This window comes from Columba livia, chromosome Z, assembly GCF_036013475.1.
Source record: "Columba livia isolate bColLiv1 breed racing homer chromosome Z, bColLiv1.pat.W.v2, whole genome shotgun sequence".
Taxonomy (NCBI): Eukaryota; Metazoa; Chordata; class Aves; order Columbiformes; family Columbidae; genus Columba; species Columba livia.
Window position 1 is genome coordinate 74,555,883 of NC_088642.1, and position 22,892 is coordinate 74,578,774.

Here is a 22,892-nt window from a genome sequence, read left to right on the forward strand (position 1 = left end):
TCTCCATCACCACCCACCGCTGCTCCAAAGCTACATATCGAGACAGATGGGTTCATTCAGACAGAAAAACTCGAACATTAGCAAACACCCAGTGAAGTACCAGATGAAAGTTTCATCCTTGGAGGTGCACCACTTGCCTAAAAGTACTTGTGCAATGGACAAGTCACAGTTGACAATGGTCACATTTAAGCCACTCATTGGTGCTTTGTGCCTGTGCAATTATTGGTACCATTCAGTGTTAATAGTTAGACCGCTAACTCGCATACCTCAGTACCAGCCAGCAGGTATCTGTCTCACTGATACACTATAAAAACAGCTGCAGTCATTCAGGATGAGGGTTTATCTAACCCTTTATTTTGTCTTTAATAGGGTTCACAAGCAGGTGCCTAGGGAAAAACAGGCTAAGTGTATGATTCTTTTTTCCCTTCCACAATATCTTTACTGAGATGAAGGGACAAGAAATTTCAGAGATGTGAAATTGCATATTGTTTCCCAAAAGATAAGAAAAGCTACAGCAGTAGCTTTCTCATGAGAGAGCTAATAGTTTTGTGTAGAAACAGTGATGAGGGAATATTTTGCAGGAATACCTTTAAGAGCTTTAATTTTGCTTTTGTTGTTCTTGGTCCCTTCTTTAACCCTCAAAAAGTCTGTTCATAAAAAAACTGTCCTGAAACATTTGTTACTTTAAGAAGCTTCTTGCTGAGTTTTACCTTTCAAGGACTCAGGTATGATTTAGTTAAAATACCGAGAACAATGATACAAAATTAATATCTCATGTCAGTGAGGATATTGCAAGTTGGTGCAATATTTATTCCAAAGCTGTGTTTCACTCTTTTGCAACAGGGTTTTTTGACCCCTAAGCTACGGATGAGTGCTGATTAAGGAACTGTGAGGGTCTCGGATGGTTGTGTTTTGAGCAGTGCTGTTAGAACATTATTGTGAAGACACATCTCAGATATAATTTCAAAAAAAGTTGCAAACATACAAAAAGCTTAAGAACTTTTATCCTAACTCCATCTAACAGAATCTGCAGGCTGAACCCCAGGTATAATGGGTGAAAACATGCAATACACACTGGATATAAACCAGATGATGAGTTCACATACTTAGCAAGGACCTTTTGTTTGTTTCCAAAAGGAACCATGAGATTTTTCCTCTCACATGTTAAAACGCAGAATATTTCTAGACATGAATCCTTAAGTGGTTTTGGAAATAACTTCAATATGGTGATGTGCAGTGGTCTACAGGAATAGTTTTAGCAGAAGCTGAAAGAGAAGCCTCCTGCTCCAAATGACTGCAGTTTTGAAGGCTCTCACCAGCAGTAGTGGCCTCTGAAGTGGTCACGGTGCATAATTTTTCATTTATTTTCCATGAAGGCACACTAGCAAGGGCTACACATCTCCTTTTATACTCTGGTTGCTTTCATAGTGCAAATATTCTTACTGTGTTTTGTATTCTCTCAGTTATCTCAAAACTTCAGAGAATTTGACGCTAGCCCTGACTTTCCCCACTTTGCATAAATATAAATACTTTCAGAGCATAGTCTGTAACCTAGACAATGTTTGCTATGTGATCTCCACTCTTGTGGAACAGTGTCTTCTTCTGTAACTCCTTCTGTGGCTAAGTTTGTTTCATTTTTTGCCCAGAAGTAGTGAAGTGGAAGGAAATACTGAAACAAATGCATGTATGAGAGAGGGTTAAAATCATGACAGCTAAGCCACTGAGAATGACAGGAAGGAAAACTATTTTTCTTGTATACCACAAATATTGGCTACAAAAAAAGAAAAGAAGGAAAAACTTACTTTGACAAATACTGCCCTGAAGTGATATTTCTTGAATCTGTGTCCATGCAATTCATTGTACTTGGAATAAGAGCTAGTTCAGGTTGAATCATGGTGGCTGCTGCTACAGCTCTTGCTACCAGCTCCATCGCATCCTGCACATAATGCTCAAAGACTGAGTGTGTTGTCTTCCCATGGGCAATGAGACCGAGAGGCAAACCTTCTGTCCTCAGTTCTTCTACATTCTGTGAATCCCCAATAATCCAGTGAAGTTCTGGAGGCATCACACCAAACTGAGTGGTTATTTCAAAAATTCTCCGCGTTTTTTCCATGTCACATCCAAACATCACTATGGTAGACGTTGTGTCTTTGATGCTCTCCAGGTAAAACTGTAAGTAGTTCAGAAGGTCACTGGTTGAAGTGAGGTTTGCTGTGATGTTGATAATGGATCCCAGGTGGAACTTGGAGCTCTGTTGTGTGAGGAAAAGAAAATCTGTGATGTTCCACTCCTCCTGGCATAGCATCAGGCTGAAATTATACCAGTTGTTCATCGCAAGGATTGCAAAAGTGACGTCAGCATCAGAACTCAGTGAGTTTTCTAAACTCATCTGCAGGTGAAGGGGATTCTGTAGTTAAAAATATGAAAGACAACTGATCAGAAATATGCTGGTCCCAAAGTTAATGAGTATGCTTAATTTTTGTTCACTTATTTAGTTCAAAGTAATCACCTGTCAACCAAGAGAACTGTGTGAGAAACAGGAGAACTTATACCCACGAAGCTTAAATGGGCTGTGATTCATGGGCTTCCTTGGCTAGAGTTTGAATCAACCTCAGTAGTCGTTAATGAGTCTGCTTCTAAGAATTTGTACTTCTTTCGATCCATTTGTACTTTTGGATTTCTTGGAATTCTCAAAAGCAATGATCTCCCTGGGGTATGAGAAGGTATGCCATTACAGTTCAGGTTCAACCCTGGTGTTAATGTTCAAATTCAATGAAAGCTGACAAGTTCTTTGGTAAAAAATAAGAAAAACTGAAGCAGAGCCCTCATCTTTTTATTACTTCTCTCTCTCTCTTTTTTTTTTTTTTTTTTAAATTTCTGGTAGTTGGGGGCTTTTTTACACAGACACATGAGCAACCTAGTTAAACAGATCACAGTCTACAATCAATGCACATCATGTACTGCCAATAAAACACGAGCAGATTGATTCTTTGGTAAAGGACAAGTCCCTGAACAAAAAGGAGACTAAGATATGCAGACTGTGATTTCTGAGATGGAAAATATTTGATAAATAAGCATTCCACACTAGTTTTTTCCACGTCATTGATGATATAACAAAACTCAACACATGACGTTTCCCAACACGATGCCCTTGGCTTTATCTTCTCCAGAAAAGGAGGAAGGATGTGAGGCTCATTAATCTGTTCTCTTAAGGTAAATATTTCTTCCTTTCTTATTTTTTGACCTATAAATAATTTTGCCATACTCTTACTCCTCACCCTTCCATGGTTCCAAAATAAAGTTCCATTTTATCTACAGATTTAGCAAAGAATAAAAAAAAAAATAAAGAATCCAAGCCATTTCTGGCAATTCGCTATGCAATAATTGTCTGCTCTACTAAAATGTTTCTATCAGGCCTTCTGCTAGCACATTATACACTTTTCCAACTTTTGGGTTCAGCTGAGAACTTAACAGTCTTCAGTGTATCCTTGCTAAAAATGTCGTTTTACTTTACATTGGCATTTTATTCCAGCTATGAGACTGTTCAAAACAATGTGAATTACAATGCCTGTTTCAGTGCATCTTTTGGTTTGTGAGATCTTATTGTGACTTTGTGTCAATGTTTGTCTCTATCATGCCCCCTCAAATTGTATCTTATCATTCACAGGTACCTGAATTTTATCTTTCTATCTATTAAGTTATTAAACACTTCAGGTCTGCTCTTCATTCTCTTACATTTTCAGTAGTTAACATATATTATATATAAGAGGGATCAAAGCTTTACTGTGTTTAAAGTTGGTATAAAATGCTGTCATTTTGATTTTAATAATATTTTACTGTTCATTATAGGCTCCAGTTTGTATGGAACTTAGAAATGTCATTCTGGATTTAGAGTCCTATGATAATTACTCTATTTGCACTAGTTTTACTAAAATAAAACCTTAGGCTCTCTAATACAGCTGTAAGGGGTGGAATGAGAAAAAAAAATCTGGAGAGCTAAACACCATTTATAAGAAGCAAGCGTTCATTGTGTTAATTTGCAGTTACATGAACTCATCATCTGTTTTTCAGAGCCTGATAAAGAGAATACTGTAATTGAAGATGCTCTAGCTCTTTTTGTTATCTCTTGGTTTTGGTACCTGTGCCTTTTTTTTACACAGATACATGAATAAAATAATTAAATAGATCCCTCTCTGATGCACACAACTGATGCACATCATGTACTGCCAGAAAGACACAAGAGACTGACTCCTTCACAAAGGATAAGTTATTGAATGCACAAGAAAATGAGCTGGGCAGAATCAGTGAGTTCTATGCTGGAAAACAATGCCTACTAATTAAAACACCTGATTAGTTCAGGAAAAAAAAAGCGTAACAAAAATACAATGACAAAACCAACACTGTGCATAATATCTGGGTTTGGGAAGGTGATTTGAATAAATTAGTTCCTGCAAACTGAATCACACAAACTTTTTTCTCAGGTTATGAGATGATCAGGTAAGTTAACTCTAGTTTGTATCTCACTGCAAACAGAAGGGAGTAAAAGGATTTTCCTTGGGTCCTTTTTGTCCAAAATCAAGTAAAAGTATGGACGCTTTTTACGTTATGATCTGCCTCCAGTCAGCAAAACTTTGCAAGCCTATTGGCTTAGTTAATTTGAGTGTTGGAGAAGAAATTAGTTATTCCGTATACATAGAACATTTTGTATATATAAATGATAGCACACAGCCCGACCACACCTCTATGAGAAAGAGCAAACTTCATCTGTATATTCAGAAGCATAATATCCCAACCATAGCACTATAACTGTTATAGTATAAGCACAGGTATAAAATGAAAATTTACTGGATGCAGAAAAACAACCATGCACTGTTGAATGACAGAAATTGGCAATAACAGGCATGTTCATACTGTTGAATAAAAGAGCTCCAGGAAAAAACCTGAGCATTTGTACTGCTTAGTTTGTCCCTATTCTTGTTTTAGTGCATGCCAATTAGCGTTCTTATACCATGCACTGGGAGTCTGGGTCTTAGCACGTTTTGGGGATCACTCCCCATAGGCAGGATAAGATTGCACGAAGACTGGCTCTCCATCTGACCCAGCAGGTTTAGATCTTTGAAAAGAGAGAATCACAGAGTCACAGAATGTCAGGGGTTGGAAGGGACCTCAAAAGATCATCCACCCCAATCCCCCTGTCGGAGCAGGAACACCCAGATGAGGTTACACAGGAAGGTGTCCAGGCGGGTTTGAATGTCTGCAGAGAAGGAGATGCCACAAGCCCCCTGGGCAGCCTGGGCCAGGCTCTGGCACTCTCATCATGAAGAAGTTTCTTCTCAAATTTAAACAGAACCTCCTGTGTTCCAGTTTATACACATTGCCCCTTGTTTTACCATTGGTTGTCACCAAGAAGAGCCTGGCTCCATCCTCCTGACACTCACCCTTTATATATTTATAAACTTTAATGAGGTCACCCCTCAGTCTCATTTCTCCAAGCTAAAAAGATCCATCTCCCTCAGCCTTTCCTCACATGGGAGATGCTCCACTCCGTTAATCATCTTTGTTGCCCTGCGCTGGACCCTTTCCAGCAGTTCCCTGTCCTTCTGGAACTGAGGGGCCCAGAACTGGATACAGTATTCCAGATGTGGTCTCACTAGGGCAGAGTAGAGTACTAACCACCCCCCTTCTAATACACCCCAGGTACCATTGGCGTTCCTGGCCACAAGGGCACAGTGCTGGCTCATGGCCATCCTGCTGTCCACCAGGACCCCCAGGTCCCTTTCCAGTACGCTGCTCTCTAATAGGTCATTCCCCAGCTTATACTGGAACCTGTAGTTGTTCCCACCCAGAGGTAAGACTCTACACTTTCCCTTGTTGTATTTCATTAAATTTTCCCCTGCCCAACTCTCCATCCTGTCCAGGCCTCTGGATGGCAGCACAGCCTTCTGGTGTGTCAGCCACTCCTCCCAGCTTGGTGTCATCAGCAAACTTGCTGACAGTGCACTCTATTCCCTCTGTGTCCTCATGCTAAACCCCATGTATATGCACAGTTTCACATATGCATGACTGCTTCTGCTTGTCTAAAGCACAGTTCTTCCAGTATTAAAAGACTTTGAACTGATAAACAAAAGGCAAAAGTGACACCTTAGGGTCACTGGGCATTACACTGGGCCCAGACCAAACACAGCAACAAGCACACAGAGTCCAGAGAAAATGGAACTCTGCCTCGGGGCTAGAAAACTGAACATAATTTTACCCAGCAGTTCAGGTGAAGGCAGGTTCCACTTGATTTGTTATCCTCAGGTGCAGGACTGGAGTCTCCTATAGCAGTGTAGCTAAAAATGCTCAGTCCCCAGAAGCTCCAGCATTGATCCCTCTCTTTTGTGCAATGTACCTGGATGTTGCAGTGTGGTCCAACAGACCCTTCTTGTATTGGCGCACTGCTCCTTCACTGAACAGAGGTGGATTTGGGATAACCTAGCTTAGCCTGAGCCTGTGTTTAAAAGTGCTTCTTGGTGTGAAACCATCTGTGCTTCAGCTGTCACTTTCAAAAGCCCACAGGTGCATCAACGTGAGCACTTTTCACCACTGTGATTTATTAATTGCTAAATTCCCTGTTAAAGTGCTTGAAAGATAAACGTTCAGCCCTGAAAAAGTAGCAAACACAGTCTCTTTATTAATTTTATTTCGACTGCAAATCTGTCTTCAGAATTTTTCTGATACAATATTATACATAAAATTCAGTCGCTAGTTTTTGTTTTGGTTTGTTTTTTTTCCTTTCTTCTGTCTAACTTTCAAATAGTTCTTAGCCCACCATGCAAACACCCCAGTAGACTTTGGGGAGGAGCAGCAATTAATGTTTGCTTTGTACTGGAACTCAAGGAATAGGACACTTGATGGGCCACGGTTTTTCACAGCTCAACCAAGACAACTCTCTCTGGCCTCATCTAGTGAGTGGTTAGTTGACTTCGCCAGTTGTATATGCAAAAGAAGGTCATTTTAGCAAAGGATGTGGAGATGTCTGGAGATGTTTGGATGTAACACTTTCTTGATTTTGTTTTGAAAGATCTGTCATTTGTAGGATGCAGTTGAACCTACAAGCCCTGAAAAAATTTACACAGAAGTCATATGTCAATATACATCCTTTGATACTAGGATGTTCTTAATGCTTTTACATATTTTCATTGATTTGCCTTCTTTAAAGTAAACAATTACTGCTTTTTAATGAGTAACTAGTGAAAATTATTTATTCAGTCATTCAGTAGCAATCACTGAGACAGCATAATTTCATAGCAAAGGCTTTTGACAACTTAAATGATAATTTAGATGTGTATAACTTTGTACTTGTCATGGAACAGAAGATTTATGAGATAGCATCAGTGTATTGAACTGTATCCATCCATCCTCATTAATGTTCTTAGGCAAACTCCTTCATTACCTCACTTTTAAAATTAGTAAAGTTTGACTATTTCAGTTGAACTGTCAATTAAAGCTCATATGGAAATTCAACTGCTTTGTTTAAATTTGTCTTTAAGCCGTCATTAAAGACCATACGACTTGCACCAGTTTTTCTCTAAATTATACAGAGAATTAAACCTCACTTGAATAATGTTAATTGTTATCTATTTTAATAATGTGTTTGCATTTACATAGCATCACACTGCCAAAAACATTTTCTGTGTCTGTGAGAACTTAATTTTTTTATTGCACGTCATTACCTCCTGCTTTATAAACCAGCCATGATCGACTGAATTCAGTTTTTACTGCATAAAGAATAGGCCTAGAAACCTTAATTGTTGGCTAATTGTCTTCGGATCAGATACCAACATTCTTTCAGCTGACTTTCAGTAGTGTTTGGACCAAGCCATTCACAGAATTTTAAGCTTTACATGTCTGATGTGTTTCACTCCCATGCATCAGCAGAGACCGTAACCACTTATTTGCTTTTTGCATCCCAACCAGAGAAGTTTCACAGTTTCATCGCCTAAGACACCTGAGATAGCAGGTTCATTTAACAACTGAAATGTAATTTTCATTTCATTAATGCAATTATTTTTCAAGTCTCTCTTTCAGTAGTCTGTAGAACCATCCTTTGCCCTTGTAAATCTTGTGAGTGGGAATGCCTGGAGCTGGGCTGACTTATACCCTGAAGGATCTGGCCATTTATCTCTTCAACTAAATTTGTAATGCTAATTAGGCATGGTCACAGTGACATTTTATTTGACATTATGATAGGTTCATTAGCAGAGTTAAAAGCACATATGTGAATATTCTTTTGCTAACTGTGTAAAAGTAAATAATACACAAAAAATATTATTCCCTTCTGACTCTTGGAGGCAAAGGCAGTGCTCAGATATATATTTAAGACAAGAAACACAAAAGAGAAAAGAGACTACATAATTACATCAGAGAAATCTCCACCAAAGGAAAAAAAATGCCTTCTGGCTTACAGTGCATCTGTGGGGACTCACAGCTTTACAAACAGAGTGAAATGGCAGCTTGAGCTGGCTGATGTCACAGCTTCAAACACAGGGAAGCTCTTTCTTCCATGGCTGAAATTATGCAATTTAGGCTTAAAACCTAGCTCCCTAAAGGCTACGGGCAAACCTATAGATTCTTCCTGTCACACCGTGAAAAAAGATGCTATTAAATGCTATTTTTTTAATATCTGCCTTACTGCTGAAACTGCAATGCTTCAGGGAGGTTGTTGTGTGGGCAAATGACAGACTGCAGGAGGATTTTGGACGGAGAGGTCCTGCTGTCCTGCTTGACCAACTGTGGAGCTGCCCAGCACGAAGCATCCCGGTCCAGCACGATGTAGATGTGGTCCAGTACATCCACCTCCAGGCTGCAGTGACAAACCTGCTCTGTCCACCGGGCAAACTGTGACCAAGAGGCCACATGCCTGCAGATACCCACAGCATCCAGGTTTTCTCCTCAAAATCCCTCTGCAGCTTCTGCAGAGATAGGAGCAGTGCACAAAGCTGGCACACATCTCTCTGCTCCCTGGTGAAAAGCACCAGGAGCTGGGTCTGGGTGTTGTGCTGCTCCTGGGCTCTGTCCTGATTCTAGTTAAATTGCCAGCACCTTGTCATGGACATCAGGAAGTGTTAGATTTGGCTTCAAGACTTCATCCAGCAAAACACTTCAGCATCTGTTTAAGCAGCAGCAGCAGTATGATTAAAAATACCACTTGTACATTTCGTCTGCTATTTAGACAGGAGAATAATCCTGTCTTTTGGATCTCTGGGGAAGAAAATCCCAGAGCTGCTTTGGCCCAAAAAGAGGAAGATGACAAAGAATTCCACTTTTTCTTGTCTTGTGCATCTCTCTCCACATATGCACCTGTTTGACCAGGACTGCAATTTGAAACAGGGTGTGCCCCCATACTAAAGGCCTTTTTTTTTGTAGATGGTTTAAAAGCTTCTGAGAGAGAAAAGCTAGCTTAGACTAGCCAGAGCTGTTCTGATTCCTGCAGCTAAAGAAGCCTGGCATCTGTCCAGGCACCACTTATAACCAGATCCTAAAAAGGCACTGACTGTTGACTTTAAAAAAACCAGAAAATCATAAGAGTTAGATTAATTTAAGTCATGACTTAGTTTGTCTTGAAAAATGTTTCTCTCATTAGACCAGACAGTCATGACTTGAGGTTGCTTAGTGTCTCTAATGCCTACATACAAATACTCCAAACTAATCTGAATATGCAGAGCTCTCTACAAGGTCAAAGAGGCAATATGAAATATGAACTTTCAGCTGTTCTTGGAAAGTGAGACCCGTTATTTATCCTCATAGCTATTTATAAATTATCATAAGTAATATTACTTCAAAAACTTCAAGGTGTTCTTTCCTCCAGGAGGGAAAGAAAAAAGATCCAGCATTTTAAGTTTGACAATATTTAACACAGATGCCAAGAGCCAAAACAGTTTTTCCCTCCCTAAGTTATGTCATTATTGTCAAAAAAGACAGATGATTGCTAATACGAATAGAACAGGGGGAGCTGCATTAATTCTCAATGATAGGCTTTCCTCCATCATTAAAATGGCAATGCAAAAGTCTAGACAGCCACCCCTGTTCCGTGGTACACTTTGAATGGGAGACAGAGGTGGCCATGTCCCCATCTGTGACTCTTGCTCCCAAGTGCTACAGTAGTCAATGTCTGCAAAGCACTTAACAAGTATTTCAGTAAAAGATACCAGGAGATACTGAGTGTGAATATTAGCCACAATGGATAATTTGTTACTGCACAGTATTATTTTCTAGAAGCTCAACACTGTTACGGAATCAGTTGTCACAAGAAAGTGAGCACCTGCCAGCAAGAGCAAGGAGATCTTGGCTAGATCTACGCCAGGCTTTCTTCCCAATGTTATTTCCCAGTAACACATTTCCTTGCACTGGCCTCATCCAGACCGTCATGTTTGCAAGCAGGATTTTTCATTTAGCATTCATGACCCATTACAGGTCTTCCCACACTTGTAAAGGATGCAAAATACAGTGGCTGTTCCACAGAGGTGCCTCTTTTCAGGTTTGTTCTGAGTGTCACTATAAGCCTGAATGGCTGGAAAACAGCACTTAACAGAATTTAATTCTTCCCTGAAGGAGATGTAACATTCAACTAACTCAAAGCTCTTCAACAGACCGTCTAGAGGTATTAATGTGTTTTTGTGTTGAGAAGCACCTCAAAAACATTGGTGCTTACCACACCCAGGCTATCAAACAGAAGAGTTCTCTTTTAAAGCAACCCTAAAGCAGGTCTGAGTTTTCCCACGTGTTATACAGGTGATGCACAAGGGGAAGGCTTTTTCCCCCCAGCTTTTGAGTCAAAGGGCAGGCAGCAATTCAACTTTTTATAGCAGTGGAGCCAAAAACGTGGTAGCCCCTAGGAGAAGACAGCGCATGCACTCTGGGCTTGCGGAGATCTGCCTCCTTGGTCCTGGCACTCCTAACATCTGAGATGCGATGCAGGAAGACCTTGTCAGTTTAAAGAAATTCTTATAACACACCAGTGGTATTTTAACAGGAAGAAAATTATTTAAGTAGCCACCAGAGCACTCTGTGTATGTGTCTGCTAATAGAACTCTCATTAGTCTTTTAGCGTAATTACTAATGACTCTAGATCAAGTATATAGGTGTGATCAGGCCATAGTACAAAAATGTTATTTGGACTGCCAAGAAATCACAGTTCAAAGACTGCTAAAAAAACCAAACAGAATTGTTTTAAGGATTCCCAGAAATGCAGTCACAAGATGACAGCAGAAGCCTTGACAGTGCAAGCATAGGATTGCACCAGAAGTGCCAGGGCTAAAAAACACAACTCATCAATGGTCAGATCCTGGTCACTAGGAGATTGCAACCTTGGGAGTTGAGTAAAACTGGGTTTAAGAAGAGTAAAGAACAAGCATCCACAGGCTGCCCAGGGAGGTTGTGGAGTCTCCTTCTCTGGAGACATTCAAAACCCGCCTGGACATGTTCCTGTGCGACCTCACCTAGGAATTCCTGCTCCAGCAGGGGGATTGGACTAGATGATCTTTTGAGGTCCCTTCCAATCCCAAACATACTGTGATATTGTGATACTGTGATGTGATACGTACTAGATATTGCAAATGTGGATATAAGGTAGAACTGCAAATGAACGCAAAATGGGCAAGTAAATACATCAGAGATGCAGACAGCATTAACAAATATAAATGTGACCAAATGCAAACTCAGAGGAGGAAAAAACTCCTGCTATCAACAAAAGACTCCTCCCTTTAGAGAAGCTGAGAGACAGACAACTTGCCACTAACTTGCCCTGAAAACACATACCCACTTGTTTTGTCTCCCTAAGAAAGATTCATGATGCTGATATCAGGACTCAGAAGTACATGGAAGGGTGAGCCCAACACCAAAGAGATACAGAAAGCGTGTGTATGCCAATTTGAAGCATAACATTACTGAGAATGAGCTGTAGTAATTGGATAATTTGCCTATAAGCATTAGCATCATTGGAACGAGTAACTCTACCTTGATTAGACTGCTAGGACTTTAATTAGATTAACAATAAATTCTTGGCTTCAAATGTAGAATGTGTTCCTAAAGCTCACGTTAATTGCCTGTGGTGTTTGCTCTGATGCCTCGCTCTTGAGGATTACCATTAACACAATGCAAGAGTTGACACAGAATTTGGCAACTAGGGCTGTAATTACAATGCGTGTTGCCAAGCATTGCTCTCCACCAGGCTCCTTGCATGTCACCCCTGCCAAGCTCCTCAGTGTAAAGGGTTCCTGCAACGGCATTCCCAGCCTTTCCCTGTTACATCAGCTTCCACCTTCCCATCAGCAAGGTGGACATATTACAGTACATCACTAAAAAATGATACATTTTCACAGTCTGAACAGGCTATGAGTACACTTTCTGTACAACCTAGCTTTTTGGGCATGAGCAAAAATTTGTCAAAACAAAAAGAAATTAATTCTGGAAGAAAATGTAGAATATAAGGAAAGGAAATGTGGAGAAGATTGATTCATGCTATGTAGGCAAAAGAAGTTTGATCCCATTTTACAGCAGCAGCTATTGTCCTTTCTTGTATGCACCTAGCACACCCACACAGTTTTCAGTGCAATTAGATTTTAATCACCTGTAACACCTGCTGCAAGGAATAAAAGCTGGAGCACTATTTTCACTCATCAGTCCAATTCCAGCATGACCTCAAAGTGTCTTCAAGTCCTCCTGAGCATTTGCATTCCCTGTACCCTCAGTAGCTGTGCCCCCATGTGTCATTACTTTTACAAATGACTAGGTGCCTACCAACAACATGTGCAAGTTTGTCTTGTGTTTGCAGCTCAGCAGCTTGGAACTAGGGCACTTGATGTTGGAGACAAATGGGGAAGGAGGTGGCAATTCAATAAGGAAGCTTTGCCTGTTAATCCTGAGCCAATTGGGTAAAACAACATTCAGGACATGGGGTGCAGGGGTGTCCTGCTGCAGGCAGCACCTCCAGACAGACACAGCCCAGACCTGGATGCTGTGGGACTACCCAGACGCCTTGCAGGGCACTGGGTACTGCTCCCCAAGGACACCTGGAGTCCTGTGTCCAGCTCTGGAGCCCTTAGTACAGGACACACATGGACCTATTGGAGAGGGGCCAGAGGAGCCTCCAAGATGATCAGAGGCTGGAACAGCTCTGCTGGGAGGACAGGCTGAGAGAGAAGAGAAGGCTCCAGGGAGACCTTATTGCGGCCTTTCAGTACTTAAAAGGGGCTGATAAGAAAGATGGGGACAGACCTTTCAGCAGGACCTGTTGCAACAGGACAAGGGGTGATGGTTTTAAACTAAAGGAGAAGAGATTCAGGTCAGACATGAGGAAGAAATTTTTTACCGTGAGGGTGGTGAAACACTGGCCCAGGTTGCCCAGAGAGGTGGTGGATGAACCATCCCTGGAGACATCCCAGGCCAGGCTGGACGGGGCTCTGAGCAACCTGATCTGGTGAAGATGTCCCTGCTCCTGGCAGGGGTTGGACTGGATGAGCTTTGAAGGTCCCTTCCAACCCAAACTAGTATTCTGTGACAATGACCAGCAACCAAGTTAACTTCTTCATGTCTACAGTTCCCTGCCTGTCAGAGAAAGACCCACGGGTTGTGCTGCATACAGTTATTCATGGAGCAGTCACTGAAATGGTAGCTGAATATGGCAATATACAGTGGGATAAATTAATGCTGACCCATTTCCTGTTTTTCAGAAAGCCAGCACCAGCTCATCATTGCATCCTCTTTTGCTGGGCTTTGCTTCGGGCATGATCCATGGGATTAATTTTACCTACAGATGCATTTTGCTCTGTATTGATTTTTCATATGAAAGAAGGCTGAGAATTAGGCTTCTGAAGACTGATGTCTTAACTCTATTAAATGAGGCCAGGGTAGATTAAGATAGTAGTTCATCTTTCTGAGGCTACACATTTAAATTGTGGCTCTAAGGTAAATTCTTGTGTGTACTTGCTTGGTTTAAAATCAGGAACAGCATTTAAACATCTCCACTTGAGGTTTCTTGTTTAATACACCAAGGATTTAATTAGAATGATAGGAAATTAGAAGGAAGCTTTATAATTGGCTCTCAGGGCAGGGGGTGAACAGGAAAAAAAAAAAAAAAAAAAAATAATCAAACATGTATTTTAAAAACAAATACACTCTGTGTGTGGTGGGGCAGGGAGCTGACAGAGGGGACTGTCCACCAGTACATGCCATCCCAAGAGCCCATGAAATGCCACTTACTGCCTGCCCGAAGTCCAGGATGCTGCCCTGCTGGCTGGGGCGGGGTGGTCTCATCCTGCATGGGCATCTCCCCTGACTGGGCATCTTTCACTAATTAAACCAGGCAATGAAGCTACTTTCCTCTGCAGAAGGCAGTTTGTTTGCATAAGAAATAGTTCAAGGATAAGTGCCGCTCAACACCAGTAGCTGCTGCAGGAGGAAAGAATAATAAATAAACTGGGACGCGTGATGTTTGGTAGCTCCTCGCCTGCAGATTTAGTATCTTTCAGCAGAAGGCAAGAATCTGGCTTTTGAAAATGCAGCAAAGCCTACTAGCTTATATTCACTGCAAATTTTTTAATCACTGCTCTGTATTTTTCTTCCCAATCCTGAATTAATTCATCATCATAAAAAGAGGACAAAAACCCAAAATGAAATGAAAAAAGAATCCAGCCAAAAACAAACCTTGAAAACAACCGTGCAGTTCAGAAGTTTTGTGGCAGTGTTTGCAAATTGCTTTTTTGGGCATGCAAAACACAAAATAAGGCAAGATCCTGTAATGTGGAGGTGCCTACCCCCCGCCCCCGAAGGCAGAAGCATTTGAGTTTCCAATAAAGCATTTAGCAACAACCCACAAAAGTGTGTGACTGCGCAGAGCCCGTTACCAAGGCACACAGGGAGAGGAGGAGGAGGAGGAGGAGGAGGAAGGGGCTCGGGCTGGCTGTCGAATATAGAAACTGAGCGAGCGATCCTCTTTGCAAGCCCTGCCTCATCTTGTGCTCCCTTTGCCAGCAAACTCCTCCATGTAAAACGGGGATAACTTCCTCGGCAGTGCTCCGAGGGTACAAATCACCACCACAGCGGGGCCAGGCTTCTCTCTCCTTTGTAAGGCTTATGGCAACATAAGTGTTTCACACCCTTTTACACAGGAAAAGGTCAGAGGTGAAAAAGGAAAAATAAAAAAAAAAAGTAAAAAAATAGGTGAAGTCACACCTCTTGGAGACTATACCGAGATTTGCAAGAAGCAGAATCTAGGGCTAAAATCCCCTGTCCCTTCCTGCGCTAGACACAGCTGCCTCAGCAGATAAAAGAATGTGCAAAGTAACAAACGGCCAATTATTTTATGGGTTATTTGTAAATAATTTGGGCATTTGTACCGTTGCAAGACTCGCAGTGCACTGGTCTGTCCCTCCAGACTAATTAAACCAGTCTCACTGCCCCATCAGGACCCCATGTCTGCAAGCATTTGGTTACTGTGATTTCCTCATTAGTTTTAAGGGGATAAGCAACTTACTAATTATCCATTGTATTCCAAAAGAGTCCTGGGTATGGGGTCATGAAACAAGACTTCGCAGAGCAGAACGTGGTTTACAGCAAATATCACAGTGAGGGTTGGGAGAACATATCAAAAATCACCACCAATGCCTGTTTCATCCTTTGATTTATAACGTGCAATATCATGAGGTGAACATTTACAGCTCCTAGCTGTGACTCAGTCTTCTATTGTCATCTAAATGCTTGACAGAAAATATACAATACCATCATCTATTTAATATGCACAAATATTTGCATAATTACTGCTACAAGGTTTTCTTTTACTCTGCACCTAGCAGGGACATTTAGATCAACAATGAAGTGAATGCACAGAGCTTGTAAATCACTGTAAAACATGAATGGTACTTATTAATCCCTCCTTTGTATGGGGTTTGGACTTGGCGGAGTAACACTAACTGTACTTTGCTTTAAGCAATGTGTCCATCCATATGTATGTAGTATGTGATAGTGAGTGCAGGCTGAAGATAAATATATGACCATACACACTGGGAAAAACAGCATGCCATGCTTGACAGGACCATCTGGCTGCCCCGAAGATTCGTGTTGCTGTCTGACACCATCACAAGGCAGAAGCTCGCGCTAATCACAAGACACTGGCTGAACGAATGTAATTCTCTTTTCCTTCAGCTCTGCCCATGGCAAGTGCAGTCGGTCCCACCATCACGCTGTCAGGAGCAGCTCATCAGCCTTTGCCTGTAGATCCCTTCCCTGCTGCAATTGCATAAAAGCACCACATGGACAAATCACTACTGGTGGCAATGGACCCAGACGACTGCTATGGGTGCAGCATCGACAGAGCTTTCTGCTGTGCAGTCTTCCCTTGCTTTTTGTTGTGCTGCCAGTGGTTGATGTGCAGCACCACAGCTGCTGGTGGGGCTGGAGAGCTGCAGAAGCCACATAGCACAGATAAAAAAAATTGGAAACCTGTACTGCATCAAAGGAATACGAGATCTTCCCATGTTAATGAGAAACCCAATAGCACATGGACAAAAAAATCCTCAGCATATTGCTCTTGCAAGCAAAGCCTTTGGTGGTGGGCTAGTTTAACACACTTTTCTGCCTTGTAGAAAAAACTAGTGAGGATTAGCTGGACAAACTGTTGTGATGGAATTAAATACCAAATTTACTTCATTGTAAATGAAGTTCTTCATCCTGCCTATTTATGCAAAAACTTATTTATACTGCTACTTTACATTCCTCAAGGGGAAAAAGAAAAAAAAAAATGTTGTGGCAGGTTAATAGGGGTAGGCTTCTTTTACAAGAAAGTAATGAAACTAACAGCAACAATTTAACAGGCTGAGTGTTATTGATGGGAAGAATGCTCTGCAGCATGGAAATGAGGGGAAAGGCCTTTACAAATCTGGTTTTCTTTTCAACAGTGGTTCCACCTTTTCTGCTGCAATTCTTTTAAATTTCCGCTATCTCAGTATCCCTCTCTTATAAAATAATGTATCTCCTTGTCAAAGTTATATAGCATTTGTGTAACTTGGTGACAGCTGAAAGCCACTACCCTCATTGCAAAGCAACCATTACCCAAGTACATTGGGTATATAATTTTTAAAAGCTTTGTGCTTTAGGATCTGGTAGGTCTGCACATTTCTGCAGGTCAAAAGGCTCTCAAATACTCTGAACAAAATTAATCCACAAACTCTTGCCTCCACTGCAGCTTCCTACTTACATACAAGGCATTTTCTTCCTCACAGCTCTGCTCATTCTGCATGATGACTCCTACGGATGCTATGTTCTCTCTAGGTCAGCTCTTTAACCATGACGCCAGCAGGCAGCTGACGAGTGATCCCAGCTGACAAAGAGGACCTCAGCTCCTGATAATGAACTCTACAAGCATTTTGAGCATATTTGGGCAGCCCAACCAAGCTCTCTGTGGGTAGGCTGGGTGCAGTCGGGGCAAATAGCATCTTTATAAGTGTAGCTGCAAATCCGAAAGCATCACATATATTAATGGATCTGCCTGTGTATGACTGCCCTCCTCTGTGCTTTGTGGCTTACAAACTCTTAAAGCACAGCAGCTGTAATTTGTTTTGAATGGCACCTCATTCATCAGAGCCACCAGCCTTCCTACAGCCTTCACCAGTCCAGCATTACAGGCTAATATCACGGTCAAGTCTAGCACTACCAGTTCCGTGAACTAGAAGAAATAATGGCATTTATGAATTTAACAAACAAGACAGATGTTATGAATTTAAGGACGCAGGAGCCAGTCTTGATTTATGCAAAATACATTGAGTTAGGTATTCACAAAATTGATTCGGCATAATTGTCGGCACGTGGCTTGTTTGCAAACAGCTAGAACAAACGACTTAGTGTTAATCACTTGTTCCATGACATAGTTAGTCATGCACTATTTCTGCTTCTTGAGTGGGTGATTGTATCCTCCTGAAGGAGAGGGTAAGAACCAGTGAAAATGAGGCACACCCTGGGAGTTTAACATGTGTACGCTCTTGTGATAAAATACGAAAGCACCATGTCTAACTAATCTCAGCAAGACGTTTGAGTCTCTCCATCTCCATGCAAATAATCCACGATGACTCTGCAGTGTCTGGTGAACCAAGCCTGGGGATGAGGAATCCACACCAACTATTTTTGGCACCATGTTTCTTTTTAACTCTCAGAACAAGGGGAAGTGTTGCAGAGGAGTATGTAATTCCCCCAGACAACCTGAAAGAAAGGATGACAGACCACCGCTTCTTTGAGTTTGGCAAGAATATACAATCAAAGCTGCTGTCTCTCTCTGCAGGAAATGGTACTGCTTCAGGGAGAGAGAACAAAAAATATCACAAAATATATATCGTCCCTGAAATAGAAATGTGAAAGAAATGTGAATGTTTTGGGTTTCTTTTTCTTTCCCCATTTTCAGTTTTTTCTGTTTACATGATGCTATCACTTGAATGCAAGTCTTGGTCAGTTTTCCAAAAGACAAATTACACTTTTAGACACTTCAGTGACCTGGGATGGAACTAAGAATCACAGAATGTCCTGGCTTGGAAGGGGCGCACAAGGATCATAGCGTCTAGCTCCTGTCCCTGCATAGGGCAACCCCACAGTTCAGACCATGCGACAAGCAGTGGAAGAGGCTGTGAAGAAGACCCCAGAATACCACTGCATGCAGTCCCAATTTTCTGTGTTGTATAATGAGAGTCTCCAGCTGAAGGCTCATCTTGATGAACAGCATCTCTGTAGTCCTCCCATGTTGCCTGACCTTGCTTCCACTGACCACGTAATTTCTTGTTTTGCTGTATTTCGAGAAGAAAATCCCTGCTCAACCAAGCTGGCTTTTTGCCTTGCCTGCTAGATTTTTGGCATTTTGGAATTGCCTGGTCCTGTGCTTTTAGTAGGTGGTACTTAAAAAACAACCAACGCTGATGGACCCCAACACCTTCAAAAGCTTCGTCCCAGGGAATCTTACTAAATATTTCTCTGAATTCTGCTCTCCTCATATCTAGTGTTAAGGTCACGCTGGCAGTTTTCCTCCTATTAGCAAAGATTTTGAACCTGACTGCTTTGTGGTCACTGTGGCCAAGGCAGCCACCAGTCGTCACTTCTCCCACAAGACCCTGTTAGTGAGATGCAGCTGGACTTCTCCGTGACTGGACTGGTAGACCAGCACCTATTCCAGTATTCAGCCCAGTGTATTTTCTCATGTGTTTTTAACTGTGTTGGACATGACTGAATTTCCCATTTGAGTCCCCTGCTCAGTGGTCAAACTGCATAGTCATTTCTCCCCCTTTTACTGACAATAATGAGCCATTTTGCTGCTTATTATTATCTAATAAGATTGCAATAATTTTATATGACTCTCGGAAGACATGCATTTTCTCTCATAGTGCTGGCACAATATGGATCCACAAAAAAGATGAATTGTCTGAATTATCCTTGATCTTAGTGAGTGAATAGCTTTCTGTAGATTTTCAAATGAAGAGAACTCTCTGGTGAAAATAAGGCAAAGTCATGGAAAATTAAAAGTTAAAGTTAATAGAAGTGTTATGTTCACTTATGAATATAGTTTTAATATCTCAGCAACAAGCCATAGATCCTCTTGTACTAGTTCCTCATCATAAGCAAAGCCATGCCACACTTAAATGAACAGGAAGTCTGAATACATTGGTTTGTTTTTTTTAATAATGGCAATTGCATCGGAAACAATACATAGATACACGGATGAAATTATTCGCTTTAGCTCTTCTTGTTCTTTTCAACATTGCTTTTCGGGAACATTCTAGTAATCAAATTACACTAGGACAAATGCTCATAGAAAATGAATAGCAATACTGAACACTCACAGTATTTGCAGCTTTCATGTATATCTCCAATTCCTGTGTTTATCAGATTGGAAGAGAAAAAAAATCATGTGCCAAGTAAACAAAACCATATCTGAAGCTGGTCCCTATCCAAAGCCAGTGAAGTAAAAGGAAACACTTTCATACATTTTTGGAAGGCTCTGGGAAGGCTCTGCCTATATTGCTCGTGCTCGTTCCAGAAATTTCAGGTGGTTTTCAGGCAGAAAAAAATGTCTGTGATTAGTAGGTATGTTATTCACTGCGAACTCTCACTTTTTCCTCTTCAAATATCCTTCTGGGGAGGAATACAAGAGCAATATTATCTGGGCAAGGAGCTCCCATTCTCCCTCAAGCAAAGCATCTTTCTTATGCTAATCATGTGGTATGCTACATCCCACCACAGGTCTCAATTTGCAATCTATTCTTTTGCTCTAAACCTGTAAGGGTTGTGAATGCCCGAGGAGGACATCGCAGCACAGCTAACTTTCACACAACTACATATTACATATTTATATGCACTGTCAAAATAGTGGGAAGATCCAAAATTGAGTTTCACTGGAATCTAGCAGGCTGAGCTATTTATAAATAAGTGTCTTATTTTTGGTGCTCTTCAGAGACTGTGATGAACAGTGAGTGATGAGCAATTTATGTTGCTGATCATTTGTATCACAATAGAGCTTTGCGGTCTTTTTCTGGAGTCAAGACTCTGTTGATTTAGGATCTGTATTATCCTACAGTGGAAGACAGGACTTCAGAACAAAGACCAATGGGTAAGATTAAGAAAGAGTGAAATGAACATGCCACACTGAAAATGGAAGAGTAAGTAGAAAATGGTGTAGCTGAAAAAATTTTGTGGGTTCCTGGGAATTCTGGGCTTCAATATTCAAAACAAATCAATCAGCCATCTCTCTCTCTCAAGAGAAATTCTCAGTGTGAAGGAATCCTTTCCCACAAGTATTCTGCACTGAAGGATTTTCTATTTACACAAAGAAAGGTATCATTAGAAAAACTATGGCATAGTGAGTGTGAAATAAATGTCGTTAGAAGGATTACATGCTCTAAAGAGATCTTAGGGGTATAACTGAGTGAAAAAAGCAGGTTTTAATTAAGGAGTGTGTAAGTACCCTGTACTATGTAAATAATTCATGTGTATAAAAAGATGATCACAAGGGTGACTGAATAATCATCATTTTGTCTCGCCTGTGTTGACTGCTGATGCAAGATCCCTAATCAGAGGTCACAAGGGTATTGTTAACTGTACCAGCCTATCCAGCCAGTTTCTATACTGATACATTGTGATGTGAGCTTTTAAAAAGCTAATTAATTGGTGTTTTTCTCCCCCAAACCTCTGAGGAACAAACACTGATGGCACGTTTTATCATTTTCCCCCCATTAGCTCTGCAGTAGACAATTTTATAGACGCCAGTGGGAGTCTGGCATGAGCTGCCCCTCTGTCTGGTCGGAAGGAAGCTGGGAACAGCAGCAGATCATTTGCCAGGCAGTAAAATTGGTTTTGCAGAACTGGCAATGATGAGGGGATGTGCGGATCACACAGCACCACACCAGCTCCTTCTGCCATCCTGGGGCAAGGGAACATCACTAATATTACTGGTGCTTGCTGGATGAGTAGGGAAAGAGATGGCAGAAGAGCGGAGCCTTCCTCCAAAGCCTGGCTTGATTTTGTACTCTGGAAAAGAGAATAAACTCCTGAAACCTCCTGTTTAGCAAATGCCACATTGTGCAATGATGTCTGAAGCTTTCATGTCTCAAAGCTTAAACCAAAAATGATAAATGCTTTTTGTTGTAACTGTTTACCTACATTTGTCTCAAGGCTGTTATTTGGTATGTATTTGTCCATGTGGAGCTCTATAGTTTATCATTTATCACATGCAATGTAAACAGAGGAAACCTGGGCACATAACGGTTTCACCTTGTTACCCTTCCAATATCGGAGCAAAATCAACCCCATGGTGTTAGTGTCTGAGAAAATGTAAATCACACCTAAAACAGCTCCAGTACACTCTCAAAAGATGGCAGCTATCAGCTCCAAGTACAGGTTAGATCTATTTTTTTCCTGTGTTTTGATGCTTACAATGAGTACGGTAAATTCTTAAAAACGACTTTTCTCCTACAGAGAGCTGTTTAACTGATATATATATATATGAGTGAGCCTTACATGCTGAGAAAGTGATAACTAATTACGCTTCCATCTAAAATAGCACCGGAAAATTTTCAAACTGTGAACTCATAATACTGACTTTTCATCTAACTTGCAAAAAAAAAAAAAAAAAAGTTATTTTTAAGCTGGTTTGAGTGAGTACACTATTAAGATGAGTGTAATGTAACTGCTTTATCAGTAGCATCATTGAGAGGGCTAGGTGCATAATACAGCTGCTCTTTTGGGCTATTAATTGCTATGTCTACTAGTTCTTCCCTTGCAACAAATGCAAAACTTAACTTAACAAATCTCAGTTTCTGCCTAAAGATCTGTCTTGTCTTTTAACTCTGTCTTAAGTTAGGAAACCTTGTGAAACATCTTACGAACAGCATGGGTAATCATCTCCTTCACAGTCTTAAAAAAGCTGAAAGTGGAATAGCATGCCTTTAGGGAAATACTAAGATGTTTAAAATATGCCTGTGCAGCATATTCATAGATTTTTATAATGCATTTCAAATTATTTCCACATTGTAAAACAGGCTTTGGAAACTCTCATCACAGCTGAAAGCTGGTGAAGAAAAAGTAATAAAAATAGTATAGCAAGAAAAGGAAAAAATGGTGCCTGCTTCTGAATTCCCTAACATTTGATTTCTTCTATATAATAATAACAATCAAATGATCACAGTAATTTCCCCGTTTACTGTGCTCTAGTGGCAGCTGAGGGTGCACCTGTGTTCACGTTCACTCCTCCTCCTTCTCCACCTCCCCATCTGCTGCCTGCAGCCATGCAGATTCAGGTGACTGAAAATTTTCAGATAAAAGTTAATTAACCAGCTCACTGCACACCAGACCTTTTCAAACCGGTGTCAGCTGGAAACCTTCCA

At 41.0% G+C, this 22,892-nt stretch overlaps 1 protein-coding gene across 2 annotated transcripts in view; it reads right to left on the reverse strand.

Moving 5' to 3' along the window:
- GRIN3A (glutamate ionotropic receptor NMDA type subunit 3A) overlaps positions 1–22,892 on the reverse strand; it is a 74,327-nt gene that overhangs the window by 39,990 nt on the left and 11,445 nt on the right. The window contains exons 1-2 of one of the 2 annotated variants that reach the window (XM_021281606.2): positions 14,242–14,310; positions 1,803–2,407 (exon numbers count right to left, since the gene is read on the reverse strand). In XM_021281606.2, coding sequence (XP_021137281.2) covers positions 1,803–2,407; positions 14,242–14,295 — 659 coding nt within the window. In that variant the 5' untranslated portion in view covers positions 14,296–14,310. Of the gene's footprint in view, positions 1–1,802; positions 2,408–14,241; positions 14,311–22,892 lie in introns of those variants that run through there. The other variant, XM_065046403.1, reaches the window with a different exon arrangement.